The 11150-nt window shown below is 60.8% G+C and overlaps 2 protein-coding genes across 4 annotated transcripts; both read right to left on the bottom strand.

Moving 5' to 3' along the window:
- Positions 1-300: 300 nt before the first annotated feature.
- On the bottom strand, positions 301-3858 carry vcam1b (vascular cell adhesion molecule 1b). Of its 2 annotated transcripts, XM_088426130.1 has the most exons (10): positions 3722-3858; positions 3497-3624; positions 2932-3222; positions 2544-2849; positions 2121-2372; positions 1788-2051; positions 1462-1719; positions 997-1260; positions 667-927; positions 301-602 (listed from the first exon to the last, which is right to left on the bottom strand). In XM_088426130.1, the coding sequence occupies exons 2-10, from the start codon at positions 3534-3536 to the stop codon at positions 442-444; spliced, it is 2097 nt and encodes a 698-aa protein (XP_088282256.1). In that variant the 5' UTR covers positions 3537-3624; positions 3722-3858; the 3' UTR covers positions 301-441. The 2 variants fall into 2 exon arrangements, with proteins under 2 accessions (XP_088282256.1, XP_088282257.1); XM_088426131.1 differs by having other exon boundaries at positions 2932-3244; positions 3497-3728.
- Positions 3859-3875: 17 nt separating this feature from the next.
- cdc14ab (cell division cycle 14Ab) lies at positions 3876-10595 on the bottom strand. Of its 2 annotated transcripts, none has more exons than XM_088426133.1 (16): positions 9921-10595; positions 9048-9138; positions 8893-8968; positions 7528-7620; positions 7364-7443; positions 6853-6919; positions 6727-6780; positions 6563-6650; positions 6266-6496; positions 6067-6205; positions 5761-5911; positions 5617-5705; positions 5511-5549; positions 5061-5180; positions 4831-4939; positions 3876-4582 (listed from the first exon to the last, which is right to left on the bottom strand). In XM_088426133.1, exons 1-16 carry the CDS (start codon positions 10012-10014, stop codon positions 4553-4555), a joined length of 1551 nt encoding a protein of 516 aa, XP_088282259.1. In that variant the 5' UTR covers positions 10015-10595; the 3' UTR covers positions 3876-4552. The 2 variants fall into 2 exon arrangements, with proteins under 2 accessions (XP_088282259.1, XP_088282258.1); XM_088426132.1 differs by having other exon boundaries at positions 6727-6789; positions 9921-10592.
- Positions 10596-11150: the final 555 nt, after the last annotated feature.

The following is an 11150-nucleotide window of genomic DNA, read 5'->3' as shown; positions in this document are numbered from 1 at the left end:
TCTTTCCCGCGCTGACGTGGGCAAATTTGGGACCGATGTTTGTTCTGACGGGCAGGAAGTGCGAGGCGTCAAAATGCTGACGCGCAGCACAATCATTGTTAGCGACGCGCGGCAGGGTCACGTGCGCCCTGCGGAAAAAACAACTTACGAGGCGCTCTGACGGCCGGAGTTGGCAGCGCCGATCCCAAGCGCCTCCTGAAGGGCTCGCCGTTGCCGCGGGGATGCTACCCGGCTAGCAAATTAACCGGGCCGTTAGTTCGGTTGGCGCGCCCCTTTTGGCAGACGACTTCATTCGAGGACTTTTGCCAGAGAAAGGACGGGAGGCGTCCCAGGGAGCCGCCACGCCGCCCGCTTTATTACAAAAAATAAACACGAAGCGTCCCCGTTTGATCATATTCGGTTCAACGATCGTCAGGCGAGCGGGGCGTCGCGGGGCTGCTTTCAGCTGCCCAGAGGGTGGCGTTCCGGCGCCGAGGCCGCCAGCCGGTAGGACCCTTTCTTTCTGGACCTTCTCAGGCGGTCCAGGAGCAGAACGGCGATGGCCAAAACACCGACGGCGACCGGCGCCAGGATGGCCGCCAGCGCGGGCGGCGTCTCGGAATCTGAAAGAGAAGGCTTTTCAGAAGACGTGGATGGCGGCGAACGCGGAAGCCGGCGGGAGCGCACCCGTCACGCTCAGGCGGAAGACTCGGATCTGGTAGCCTAAGGGGTTGCTAGCGTTGACCCGGTAGAGGCCCGAATCACGCGCCGTCACGTTGACCAGGAGGAAAATCCCGTCGACGGAGCGCCGCCGCGTCCCGTCCGACACTTTCTCCAGAGTGACATCCGGTGGGGGGAAGCCCACGCTCCGGGAAGACACCGTCACGTTCTGGCCCGCCCACACCTCCGCGGATGGCGCCACCAGCACCGTTGTGTTCCTGGGAGGAGCTAACACAGGGCAAACACTCCCGTCAACCCATTTGGATTGTCCCCTCGAGGTCACCTGTGACCTCTGACCTGTGACGGTGATCCGCCGGGCCACCTGCTGCGACCCGAGCGCGTTGGAGGCATGGCAAAGATAGCGGGCGGAGTCCGGCAGTCGCGCAGTCAGGTTGTAGGAGAGCGAGGACGCCGAGTTGGCTCGTCCAAGCTCGGCGTCCTCCCGCTTCAGGATCAGCGTGGGGGGCGGAGCCGCGTCCGACCGACAGGTGAGGGTCACCCGCCGCCCCTCCGGAACCGTCTGCGCCGGGCTCACGGCCACCAAGGTCCCCGTGGGAGGGTCTAAGACACGCGCGCACGACGAGCGGGGCTCAAACGGGCCGGCTTTCCCAACGGAAAAGTGCCACCGGGCAGACTGACAGTGGTCGGCAGACTGACAGTGGTCGGCCGAAGCGCCACGCAGCGCCGGCCTCCGTCAGCAGCCGGGCCCCGACTCTCGGACGCTGTCGGGCACGCGCGGGCGAAGCCGGGCCGGCCACTCACAGTAGACGCGGACGGTGGCCCTGGCGCTCCTGGTGACGTTGTCGCAGGTGGCCTGGCACACGTAGGCCCCGGCATCCCGCGGCCGGAGGTCCCGCAGCAGGAGCCGGGGGCCCGGGGGGAGCCGGACCTCGGGCTCCTCCCGGCTCCAGGTGAGTGCCGGCGAGCCCCGGCACCCCGAGGACACGCACGTCAGAAGAAGGCTGGAGGAGGCGGCCGCCGGCGCCACCCGCGGGCTCACCTCCACCAGCAGGGGATGAGCTGCACACGCCGAACGGCGGTTTGGGGCCGGCGCTTGAGGAGCGCCGGCCCGCCAGGCGTGCGCTCACCTGCCACCGAGACGTTCCTGGCGACCCCTTGCCTTCCGAAGGCGTTGGCGGCATCGCAGCGGTACAGGGCGGAGTCCCCGGGCTCCGCCGATAGGCTGAAGGTGAGCCGGGGGCTGGCGTCGGATCGCCAAAGCTCCACCCCTTCCCGACTCAGAACTAAGCTAGGGGGCGGAGCTCCGTGGGAGCGGCAGCCAAAGGTGACGTGCTGGCCCTCCAGAACCTCCTGACCCGGGCTCACCCACATGCTGGTGTTGCTCGGCGGCGCTGCGGGCACACATGCTTGCGCCGTGAATGCGCTGGCCTTGCGCGCGCATGGAAACGCCGGCTCCTAACCATTGACGCGCACGTGGACCGACCGGCTGTGGTTGCCCTCGGAGTTGCGGGCCTCGCAACGGAACTCTCCCGCCTCCGCTGGTGCCTTCAGCTCCTCCCCCTGACCTTTGAGCTGGGGCGGCCCGCCCCCCTCGGGCCTGAAGGTCCAGGTGAGGACCGGCGGCGGGTCGCCGGACGCAGAGCACCGCAGGAGCAGGTCCGACCCCGACATCACCGCGCCGGGGTCCGACAGCGCCGTTACGGTTGGGGCGGCTGGGTGCAATTGCGTCACGGTCGGGTCATCGTCTTCATCACTTTGTCCGCCAAAGTAGCCGGCCGGACATTCGAGCCCGGCTACTTTGGCGTCGCTTTAAGGGTTAAGGGTATCTGGAAAAGCGCGTCCCCGGCATGGGAGGAGTTGACGTCTGGGACGGCGGCGCTTACATGACACGCGGAGGCGGACGACGGTCTGCCGAGTGCGTTGGCGGGGGTCCAGGTCGCGCAGGCGGAGGGTGGCCCTGCAGGTCAGGTTCTCTCCCGACTGGGTCGCCCGAGGCGTGAAGGCGTAGGCCGAGCGGACGGAGGCGGCCCCGGCCTCCCCCGCCGCGCCGCTCACCACCTGACCTCCTCTCAGCCATTCCAGCGTCAGCGACTCAGCGGGGTGCGGGTCGCGCACCCGACAGGTCAGCGTGGACTCCTCCCCTGCACGGAGCGAGTCCTGACCTTGGATCTCGGGGTCCGACGGGAAGGCTGAAGGACAGACAACGGGCTGTGACACAGCTGACCCCCCCCCCCCCCCTCCCCCTCCTCGCGCCCGCGCGTCGGAGCCGACCGTAAATTCTGACGTGCGCCTTGGCCTGTTTGCGGAGCTCGCCGCAGGTGACTTTGCACAGCAGCGGGCCTTCGTGCTCCATCCCCACGGGGTCAAAGGTGAGGAGCGAGACGCCGTCCCCCGTCCGGACGTCGGCGTTGAGCGGTCTGTCGCCCAGCGGCGTCCACAAAAGCGCCGGCGCCACGGGACAGTCGCGGACGGCGCACGTCAGCCGTCCGCGCTCGCCCAGCTCGAAGAGCGGCCCGCTCGGAGAAATCTCCACCTGCAGTGTCCGCGCCGCCCTCAGCGCACCTGCGCCGTCACGACACACGCTCTAAGGAACAAGCGACCCAAAGTAGACGCAGAACGAGCAGCTTTGAGACCCCGAACGAAGATCGCTTCGGCAGGGGGGCGCCGTTCCAACCCGAGAGTCAAAAGCATAAGTGGAAGTCACTTGTTCGTGATTGGGAACGAGCGAGTCAATCGGAGGAGAGAAGCGGCCCCGAGTCAAAACCGCCAACCCGGGCGTCCGGAACCCCAAAGCTCGGGATCGGGGCTGAAAGGAAACGAAAGAACGGCGCGTCACCTGAGAAGAAGAGGCAGACGAGAGGAAAGCCGCCGCTCATGGTTGAGGCTGGCTCGGCTGGCGGTCGTGAAGAGCGGAACGAGCGCGCGTCCGAGCAGTCGCGCGTCCGCGGCCTCCTCCGGCTCCCTCTGGCGGCCGGCACGGGAATCGCGCGCGAGCGAGTCAAAACGCCTCGTCGGCCGTCACTGAGCACCTCAGCTCATTTGAGGACAAAGCGTGGCTTACTTTGTGGACGTCGCGGCAGCGTTCTTGCGGGATGACTTGCAGAGGGCGGCTGCTTGGGAAACTTTTCTATTACTTTTAGCGCAGACTCATGGATTTAAAGGTAACGCGTCACGCGTTTCCAGTTGATCACATGACTGCCAGGACACAAAACACGTCCACAAAAATAATTTATTTCTGCTAGAAACACAAGAAAAAAAATGTATGTATTTCCGTCTTTCTGCTAGAACGACTTACAAGAAAATAGATTTCTTTTCAAAATATTCTCTTCCAGAAAAGCCATAAATGGGCGTCTTCCCTTCAAAATAAAAGCAAGGCAAAGCGGCTCTCCTTACGAACAGCTCGCCCGCTCGATCGGCGCTTTCCTATGGCACTTGGTCATGGCCGTTGCCGCTTCAAACTTGAGACTGTCAATTTTACATCAAGACAAATTTGGTCCCTGAAACTCTTATCGTGAAAGTGCCTCTTACAAGCAAGAAAAACGGGGGAGGTAGAAGATTGGAGCGATCGCTCACTACCTGGCAAGCGGCTTGTCACCTCCCACAAAGGTCACAAGAATTTGCTTCAACAAACATTAAAAGCCTACTTTCAGACTGGGCTTCCTCCTCGGGCTAACGGCTAGCGCTAGGCTACCATTCGAGGCTCGCAAGAGCTCAGTCGGGTCGAAGTCGGTGACTCATGGAGCCGTGATTTCGGCGCAAAGAAAAAAAATAAAAGACGAACGTCGAAACGACGCCCTCCTCCGCTGATGCCGACGTCTGGATGATGTCAACTTCTTTGAAGTTGGGGGTCAATCGACGTGCGCGTCGCAGTCAGGGTAGAACGCGAGAGCGCCTAGAAGTCGACGAAGTCAGACTGAAGCGACTGGAACGAAAAGAAAGGGGGTGGGGTCAGAATCGGAAGTCTCACAAGCAACGCGAGCCGCTCAAACGCCGCACACGGTTTCCTCCTGATTGGTTGCCGATGACGTCATCGCAGCTGTCAAAGTGGGGGCGCGGGTAGGTGGGTCACAGGGTGACAGGTTCGGGGGGGGGAGCACACGCCACGGCAAAATGGGGAAAGGGACCACCGCAAGCAAAGGCGTTACAAACAAAGGGGGCCAGCCCACTTACAGGAATGGAGCGGCTCAGGTTCCGCGCCGACATCAACGAGCTAGCGTGACCGAAAGGCGAAGGGGCGCGCGAGGCGTACACGTCGCCCAGCGAGCCGGCCAATCGGGAGCTGGCGCACGCACGCACAGACATACGCGGGCGTCAAGCGGCGGAAGGCCACGAGTCACGTGACGGGACGGCGCGCCGCTCCCGCCGCTTAACAAGAGAGGGAACCGCGGGAAGCGTCTGACCTCAAGCCGCTCGCCGACGAAGACGCGCTGCGGCCGATCCTCTTGGCCGCGGCCGAAGCGGAGGACGCCGCCGACTTTGCCGGGGAGGAGGCGGAACCTCCCTCGGCACCCGCCCAAAGCCTGCTGACGAGACGCCGCATCGGTGACCTGTCTCCGCGCCGGGGATGAGCGCGTACCGATACCAGGTACTGATTTGAGGGCGCTGCTCGCTGGCGCCCTCTTGTGGACATTCAGTATATGGTGTTTTAAGGGAAGTGACTGTTGCCCTAATCCCGCGCTTCTCAATTGGATTGAGGAGCGCCGGGGAGAGAGGACAAAAATTTTTACGCCCCTCTTATCTCGAGTATAAAAAAAAAAGAGACAACGCCAAGAGCTTGAGGGGCATCAGCACTTGTGGTATCGGTAACACGACGCCATCCCCACGTTTGGCATGTTGGGTTAGACGCTGACCTGATGGGTCGGGCGAGGGTCCCGCCGCGCTGCTCCACCCTGCCGGGCAAAGCTGCCGTCAGAGGTCATGTGACTTTACGTGTGTTTGTGTGTGTGTGGGGGCTACCTGACAGCTGCAGAGGCCACGTGCCGGGGGGGCCTACGGCCTTTTAAGGCCCGCAGTTGGTCTCCCTGGGTCTCCCTGGCACCGTCACCCTGCGCAAACAAAAGGTCAAGACGCGCGGGTACGTCATTTGACGTGCGCGCGTACCTCATGGAGGCGGTCCTCGCCCAGCGAAGGTCGTGGGCCGCCGTTCAAGGAGAGGCGCTCTACGCCGGACACCAGGTCGTCCTCATCGTTGGTGACCTTTGACCCCTGGGCGCGCTGACGGTCTCCTAGCAACCAAAGCCACGCCTGCTTCCTGCACACAAACGCAAAGGAAAAATTCACCGAGGCCGCAGACGACAGGATGACAGGACGCCCGGAGCGCGCGCGCCTTCGCCATTTGGCGACCGCTTCGTCAGAGGAGAAGCCGACAGAATGGAACGCCGGCGCGTCTGCGGTCGGTGCGCTCACTCTTCCAGGAAGTGCTGCTGCGGTCCAATGACGGAGCCGGGCCTGCAGATCCGGATCCAGGCGATGGCTTCGGCGGCGCTGAAGCGGTAGTGCTTCATCAGGTAGCAGCCGATCAGCGTGCCCGTCCTGCCCAGGCCGGCTGCGGGCCGCGCCGGAGCGTGAGTCCATGCGGGTTCACCTCTGCGGCGCGCGGGCTCACCTTTGCAGTGCACGGCCAGGGCGCCGGGCGTGGCGTCGCACAGCGCCAGGAAGCGCCGCGTGATGCCGTCGCCGGGCGTGCTGCCGTCCAGGAAGAAAAGGTCCCAGTGGCGGAAGCCGGCGGCGGCGAAGCGGGCCGACTCGTAGATCTTCTTGTTCAGACGCACCACCGCCACCACGCCGCGCGATCGAAAGTAGGGGAAGTAGAACTCGGGCGCGTGGAGGGGGTAACCTGCGCGCGAGCAAACCATCCAGGCCTTAGACCGGCGGGACAAAACAGGGGGGACCCGTCACCCACCGTTCTCCACTTTGCTCTTGGGATGCGGCCCGCTAAAGGCCAGGAGTTTGCCCGGAACGATCCAGTTGAGGTCGCCGTTCTCCACGCGCTGAGCGAGCAGGAGGTCCGGCAGGCGGGTGAGTGGCGGCCCGGCCCGGCGCCGGCGCGCGACGGCCGCTTCCTACCTCGTAATGTTCGTACTCGTCCACGTCGAAGGACTCAAAGTCAAAGAATCCGTGCTGGAGAGCCTGAAAGTGCAAATCTTTGAGGTTGCACCCGAGAAAAGGGCCGCGAAGAGGGCGGGGACTAACCTTGCGGATGCCCAGCAGACAGTCCAGAACGCTCAGGTCGAAGGTGGACTTGCCCAACGACGCGTCCCTGCGGGCACAAAGTCCGCAAGTTGGGACGCGCACAACCGCGCCGGCGCTTTCAGTTTGTCCCACACTCTGTGAAGGCAGCGGCGGCTGCTGGGCGGGGCCTCGTGGCCCGATGCGATCCATCGGCCGCTTAAAGCTTGACTTAGCTCGCGCGTTGCCTTTATCCCTCATGTGCATGCGACACGGCTCACGCGTGCGCGTATTGGCTTTTGCTACAAGGTGGCGCTCCTTTTTAGTTTGTGGGGATCCCTACTTGTGGGGCCATTTTGCTGGGCCCCAAGAGTCCAGAGCTCCTTTTGAGGGTCAGCTTTTGCTTTCCCAGCTCAGGTTGGATTTGGATTTTGGTGAGGGTTTGGCTAAATAGAAAGACGAGTCTGTGTGTGCGCGAGTGTGATAAAGTTCCCGAGGAGGCTCTGTCAGGAAAGTTTTGAGTTTTTCTGTGGACCTGAAGGGCAGGTAGGAGGCGTTGGATCCCGACACCAAAGCTCTGTAAGCCTCTTCCGGCGTTTTCTTCAAGTAGATCACCTGACGCGCGCACGGAGAGAAAATCAAGGTCAAAGTCAAGTCTGAGCGGCGGGGGGGCGGCGGCGGCACCTGTCGGGACCTCACCGCATATGCGCCGATGAGCACGGCCGCGTTGGAGCGCTTCCTCTGGTCAAAGCTGCTGTAGTGCACGATCCGTTTGCGGCTCAACGTGAAGGACTGCTCGCGCGCGCAAAGCAGGCAAAGAGCACATGAGCACAGCCAGCAAGCGGCCGCAGAAAGAAGTCTCCCAATTCATTTGTAAACTTTGACAAAAACGTTCCAAGTTAAGCCATGGCTGTCCGGGGATTTTGCACTCACCTGGCCTTAGCATCAGGGAACCGGGGCCGCCTTTGAAAGGCTCATAACATGGTCAAATAGAAATTGAGTTTTACTTTCACGCCCTCAAAACCTTCGGCGGCGTCAGCCCTATCCATACATATGGGTATTTGCGTGTATATAGATTTCGGGGTTGGTTGGTTTTCATTTTGCGAGGAGGAAAAAACAATCGCGAAAAGTTTGCGTGACGGCAGTCAGGCTAAGCCGCTCATTGAAGTCATCGAAAGGCTTGCGGACGCCGTCCCTCGGTGGTTTTGGGGTCTCAATACCGAAATTCCTAATGCACCCCGTTTGCCCTTGAAAGGATGAATGCAGAAATCGTGGGAAAGGCACGATCAAACATTGGCTTTTCAAAATGTCCAGAACGTACAATAGTTTGGAACGAGGCCGACACCGGACACCTATAAGGCATATGTACCTCTGGACCTCCCGTTTGCGAGCGTCGAGAAGGGACGGCTGGAGGACGTATTGAAAGTTGACATGTTTTGACAATCTGTGCAATATTTGATCCCCCTCGTGTTTTTTTTTTTTTGTGGATGTTTTTCCTTTAATATCACGCCTCATGCAGTAAGAGCCTGTTGAGCGTTGAGGCGTACAAAATAATTTTGACTTGACTTCTGAGCGTGCACGATACACCAAAGCAGGAAGTGCCTCTAGCAACCGACAGGCAAGAATCTGTTAGCAAAACGCCGCCGCGGTGAGACTGACACGCCGCGCGCTAGCAGGTGCTAACTAGGAGCCTATCACTGACGTTCATCATCAGTCCTTCTGTACCGTCTCGTTTTTCCCGTTTTAGCGCTTGATGTGTCAAAAAAGCAAAACAAAACAAAAGCCCGTCCCGCTTTGATTATTCGCTCCTTCTCTCGGCTTTTGGGTGCCAAACGGCAGCGCCGGCCGCCGATCGCCCGGGATCGGAAAAGGCGCGACGCAAACTTTTTGTCGGGAGTGTCTGCGCGATAATAAAAGACGGGCTATCAAAAAATGGACGTGATCTAGTTTTGGGGGCCTACCGGGTGCGCACGTGTAATGCTGCGCACGTGAGGCGTGCAAACGTGACGGCGGGCAGGCGGTTGGTGGACATTCCAACGGAGGGCGGCGCCGGCGGGAACTCACCTTGAGCTTCTTGTTGAGCTTGCAGCAGTATCGGTACAGCATGGCCAAGTTGAGAGGGCCGAAGTCTGCGTAGAAACTGCACGCCACACACACACACGCGGCCCAGGTGAGCGCGCCGCAGGGCGCCGGCGAGGTCGGCCACGCCGCTCACTTACTTCTCGTAGATAAACTCGTCATCCGTGCAGAAGTAGTGCGTGTTGGCCGTGCTTTTGGGCTTGCTTCGTAACGTGGCGAAATACAGACGCTCTGGCACGCAAGACACATTGGCTCTCAACGGGTGGGCACACGGGGCAAACGTTCCCGTTGAACGCCGACCGGGGTGTTCCGAAGGCGCCTGCCCCGTCGCGATCGGGGAGTCGGGGCGGTCCCCTTTCAGACTCCCCGGCCGCGAGAATTGAAGAGCGTGTAAGATGGAAACTACTGCGACGATCTGAGCAGCGTAACGTCGCCCGAGCCGCCCGGTTGGGATCATCTGAAAGAGTCATCCTGCGTTTTTCATTCACAAGCTCCTTCTTGGATCTCGTGGTTACAAGGCCGCCCATCCACCCTTTTCAAAGCCGGGGTCACTGCGGTCCTGGCTCTGAAAATTCAGACGGATCTGGCTCCTAAAATTTAGACAGGATCGTGGCTCTGAAAATTCTGATGGATCGTGGCTCTGAAAATTCAGATGGAGGGGCAGACCAAAGCCTCTCTGTTGGTTAGGATTCGCAACATAGAAGAAAAGCAAACATTTTTGAAACGTACTTGAAGAAAAACCGAATGTGTGGTACGTGCGCTTTCTTAGGGCCCCAGTGTTCTATTTGAGGTCCAATCGGCTTGCGCATGAAGCACAACTCTAGTGAGTTGGACGCCCTCGGCCGAAGCCGATCGAGGAAATGGATCGGCTACAGCAAAAATAATTCCGACTGCAAAAATAATTCAGACTTGGAAAACTTCCTCACTCTGCTACTTGGCGAGTCGCGATTTCCGTCTGGGCGACGAGCTTTTGAATCGGGCGAACTTTTTTTTATTTTTTTTTTACTCTTTACCTTTGATAAACTCTGCGGCTCCCGGCGGTTCGGCGTGGGCGTCCGTCACGCCGAACAAGGCGGACAAGAGCGGGCCGTGGGTCGCGTGGGTCATGTGGCTCCGTCTAAATCCTGGGCGACACACTTGCGGACCGGCGGCAGGCTAACGGCGAAGCTAGCTGCTAGCAGTCAACAAGTTGTCAACTTTGTCCTCAACTTCCCATCGCGCCGCCCGCGTTCGTTGGTGGGAACTTTGGAAGGTTTCTCACGGCGAATCGTCCAGATCTCGTCCGGCGTCACCGTTCGCCGTCGAGTCTCGGCGCGCTAGCATGTTAGCGCGTTAGCTGGAATTACCCGCGGCGGCGGTCCCGAAGTGAGATGGAGCGAGGCGCTTCGAAAAGTCGTTCCCATGGCGACCGGCCGGGACTTCCGCGTCGACGACCGCGGCCAATCAGTACACTGCGCGACCTGCGCTGCCTTCGGCGTTCCCGGGAAATCAACAAAAGCAGTTCTCGCCTCAAAAGATAGCGGCGAACAAAAAGTCGACGAGTGCTTCCGGACTTCGCCGTTCCATCCGTATCAAATACGCAAGATGCTTTCCCCTTTCTCACGTCCTTATCTGTTATCCCTCGGGCTGAAAAGTGAATGTTTGTGCGACCGCTTCTCGCCTTTCGTGTTCCTCGATTATTGGCTTCGGAGTCCCTACTCGCGGCTAAAAAGGACGACTGTTCGCAAACAAGTCAACTAGAATGGGCTTGACAAGGGTGACGTCATCAACCTGTCGATTGCGGTTGATGCGCCGAGTCAGACAGTGATGTGCGGTGTGTGTCACAGCGGTGACGTCACACTCACCCGCAACCAGAGAGATCCACACGCAGTTAGAGTTCGGTCCCGCGAATCCCTCCGCGGGGCCCGCGGGCGAAGGGTGCGGGAGCCGCCGGCCGTCCCGCTGCATGGCGCTGCAGTTCGAAGCGGGCGAGCCGGGGAAGGTGTCGTGTGTCATGCGTCCCGGTTCTCGGCTTTCCGCCGCGGGTGTGAGTTTACATCGGGCTCAGGTGACGCGGGCGGAACGATGCCACGTCACGGAAAAGGAGGCGTCTCTCGGCGGGGGGCCCGGACAACATCTGGCCCGGGACGGACTCCGGTCCGGCTCCGCCGCCAACTGTCCACTTGCGCTAAACGGCAGCCGAAGCGTCCGCTCGTTATGGTCACGGTGGGAGGGAGACCTTGGTTTCGGCCTTACCGGTCGCC

The sequence above is a fragment of the Hippichthys cyanospilos genome, chromosome 10 (genome assembly GCF_059441005.1).
Source record: "Hippichthys cyanospilos isolate Australia breed blue-spotted pipefish chromosome 10, RoL_Hcya_1.0, whole genome shotgun sequence".
Taxonomy (NCBI): domain Eukaryota; kingdom Metazoa; phylum Chordata; class Actinopteri; order Syngnathiformes; family Syngnathidae; genus Hippichthys; species Hippichthys cyanospilos.
Note: the sequence above shows the minus strand (reverse complement) of the source record. Positions and strands in the feature narration are given on the sequence as shown.

What these genes read in the sequence shown, in the direction of transcription:
- vcam1b (XM_088426130.1), bottom strand. Translation starts at nt 3,536, where the DNA reads ATGAGCGGCGGCTTTCCTCTCGTCTGCCTCTTCTTCTCAG. An exon ending in CAGGAACGTCTCGGTGGCAG is followed by an intron (nt 1,720 to 1,787) that starts GTGAGCGCACGC and finishes CGGCGTGTGCAG; the next exon opens with CTCATCCCCTGCTGGTGGAG. An exon ending in CTTCCGCCTGAGCGTGACGG is followed by an intron (nt 603 to 666) that starts GTGCGCTCCCGC and finishes CTTCTCTTTCAG; the next exon opens with ATTCCGAGACGCCGCCCGCG.
- cdc14ab (XM_088426132.1), bottom strand. Translation starts at nt 10,014, where the DNA reads ATGACCCACGCGACCCACGGCCCGCTCTTGTCCGCCTTGTTCGGCGTG. An exon ending in GTCTGCTGGGCATCCGCAAG is followed by an intron (nt 6,790 to 6,852) that starts GTTAGTCCCCGC and finishes TTGCACTTTCAG; the next exon opens with GCTCTCCAGCACGGATTCTT. An exon ending in GCGAGGACCGCCTCCATGAG is followed by an intron (nt 5,706 to 5,760) that starts GTACGCGCGCAC and finishes TTGTTTGCGCAG; the next exon opens with GGTGACGGTGCCAGGGAGAC.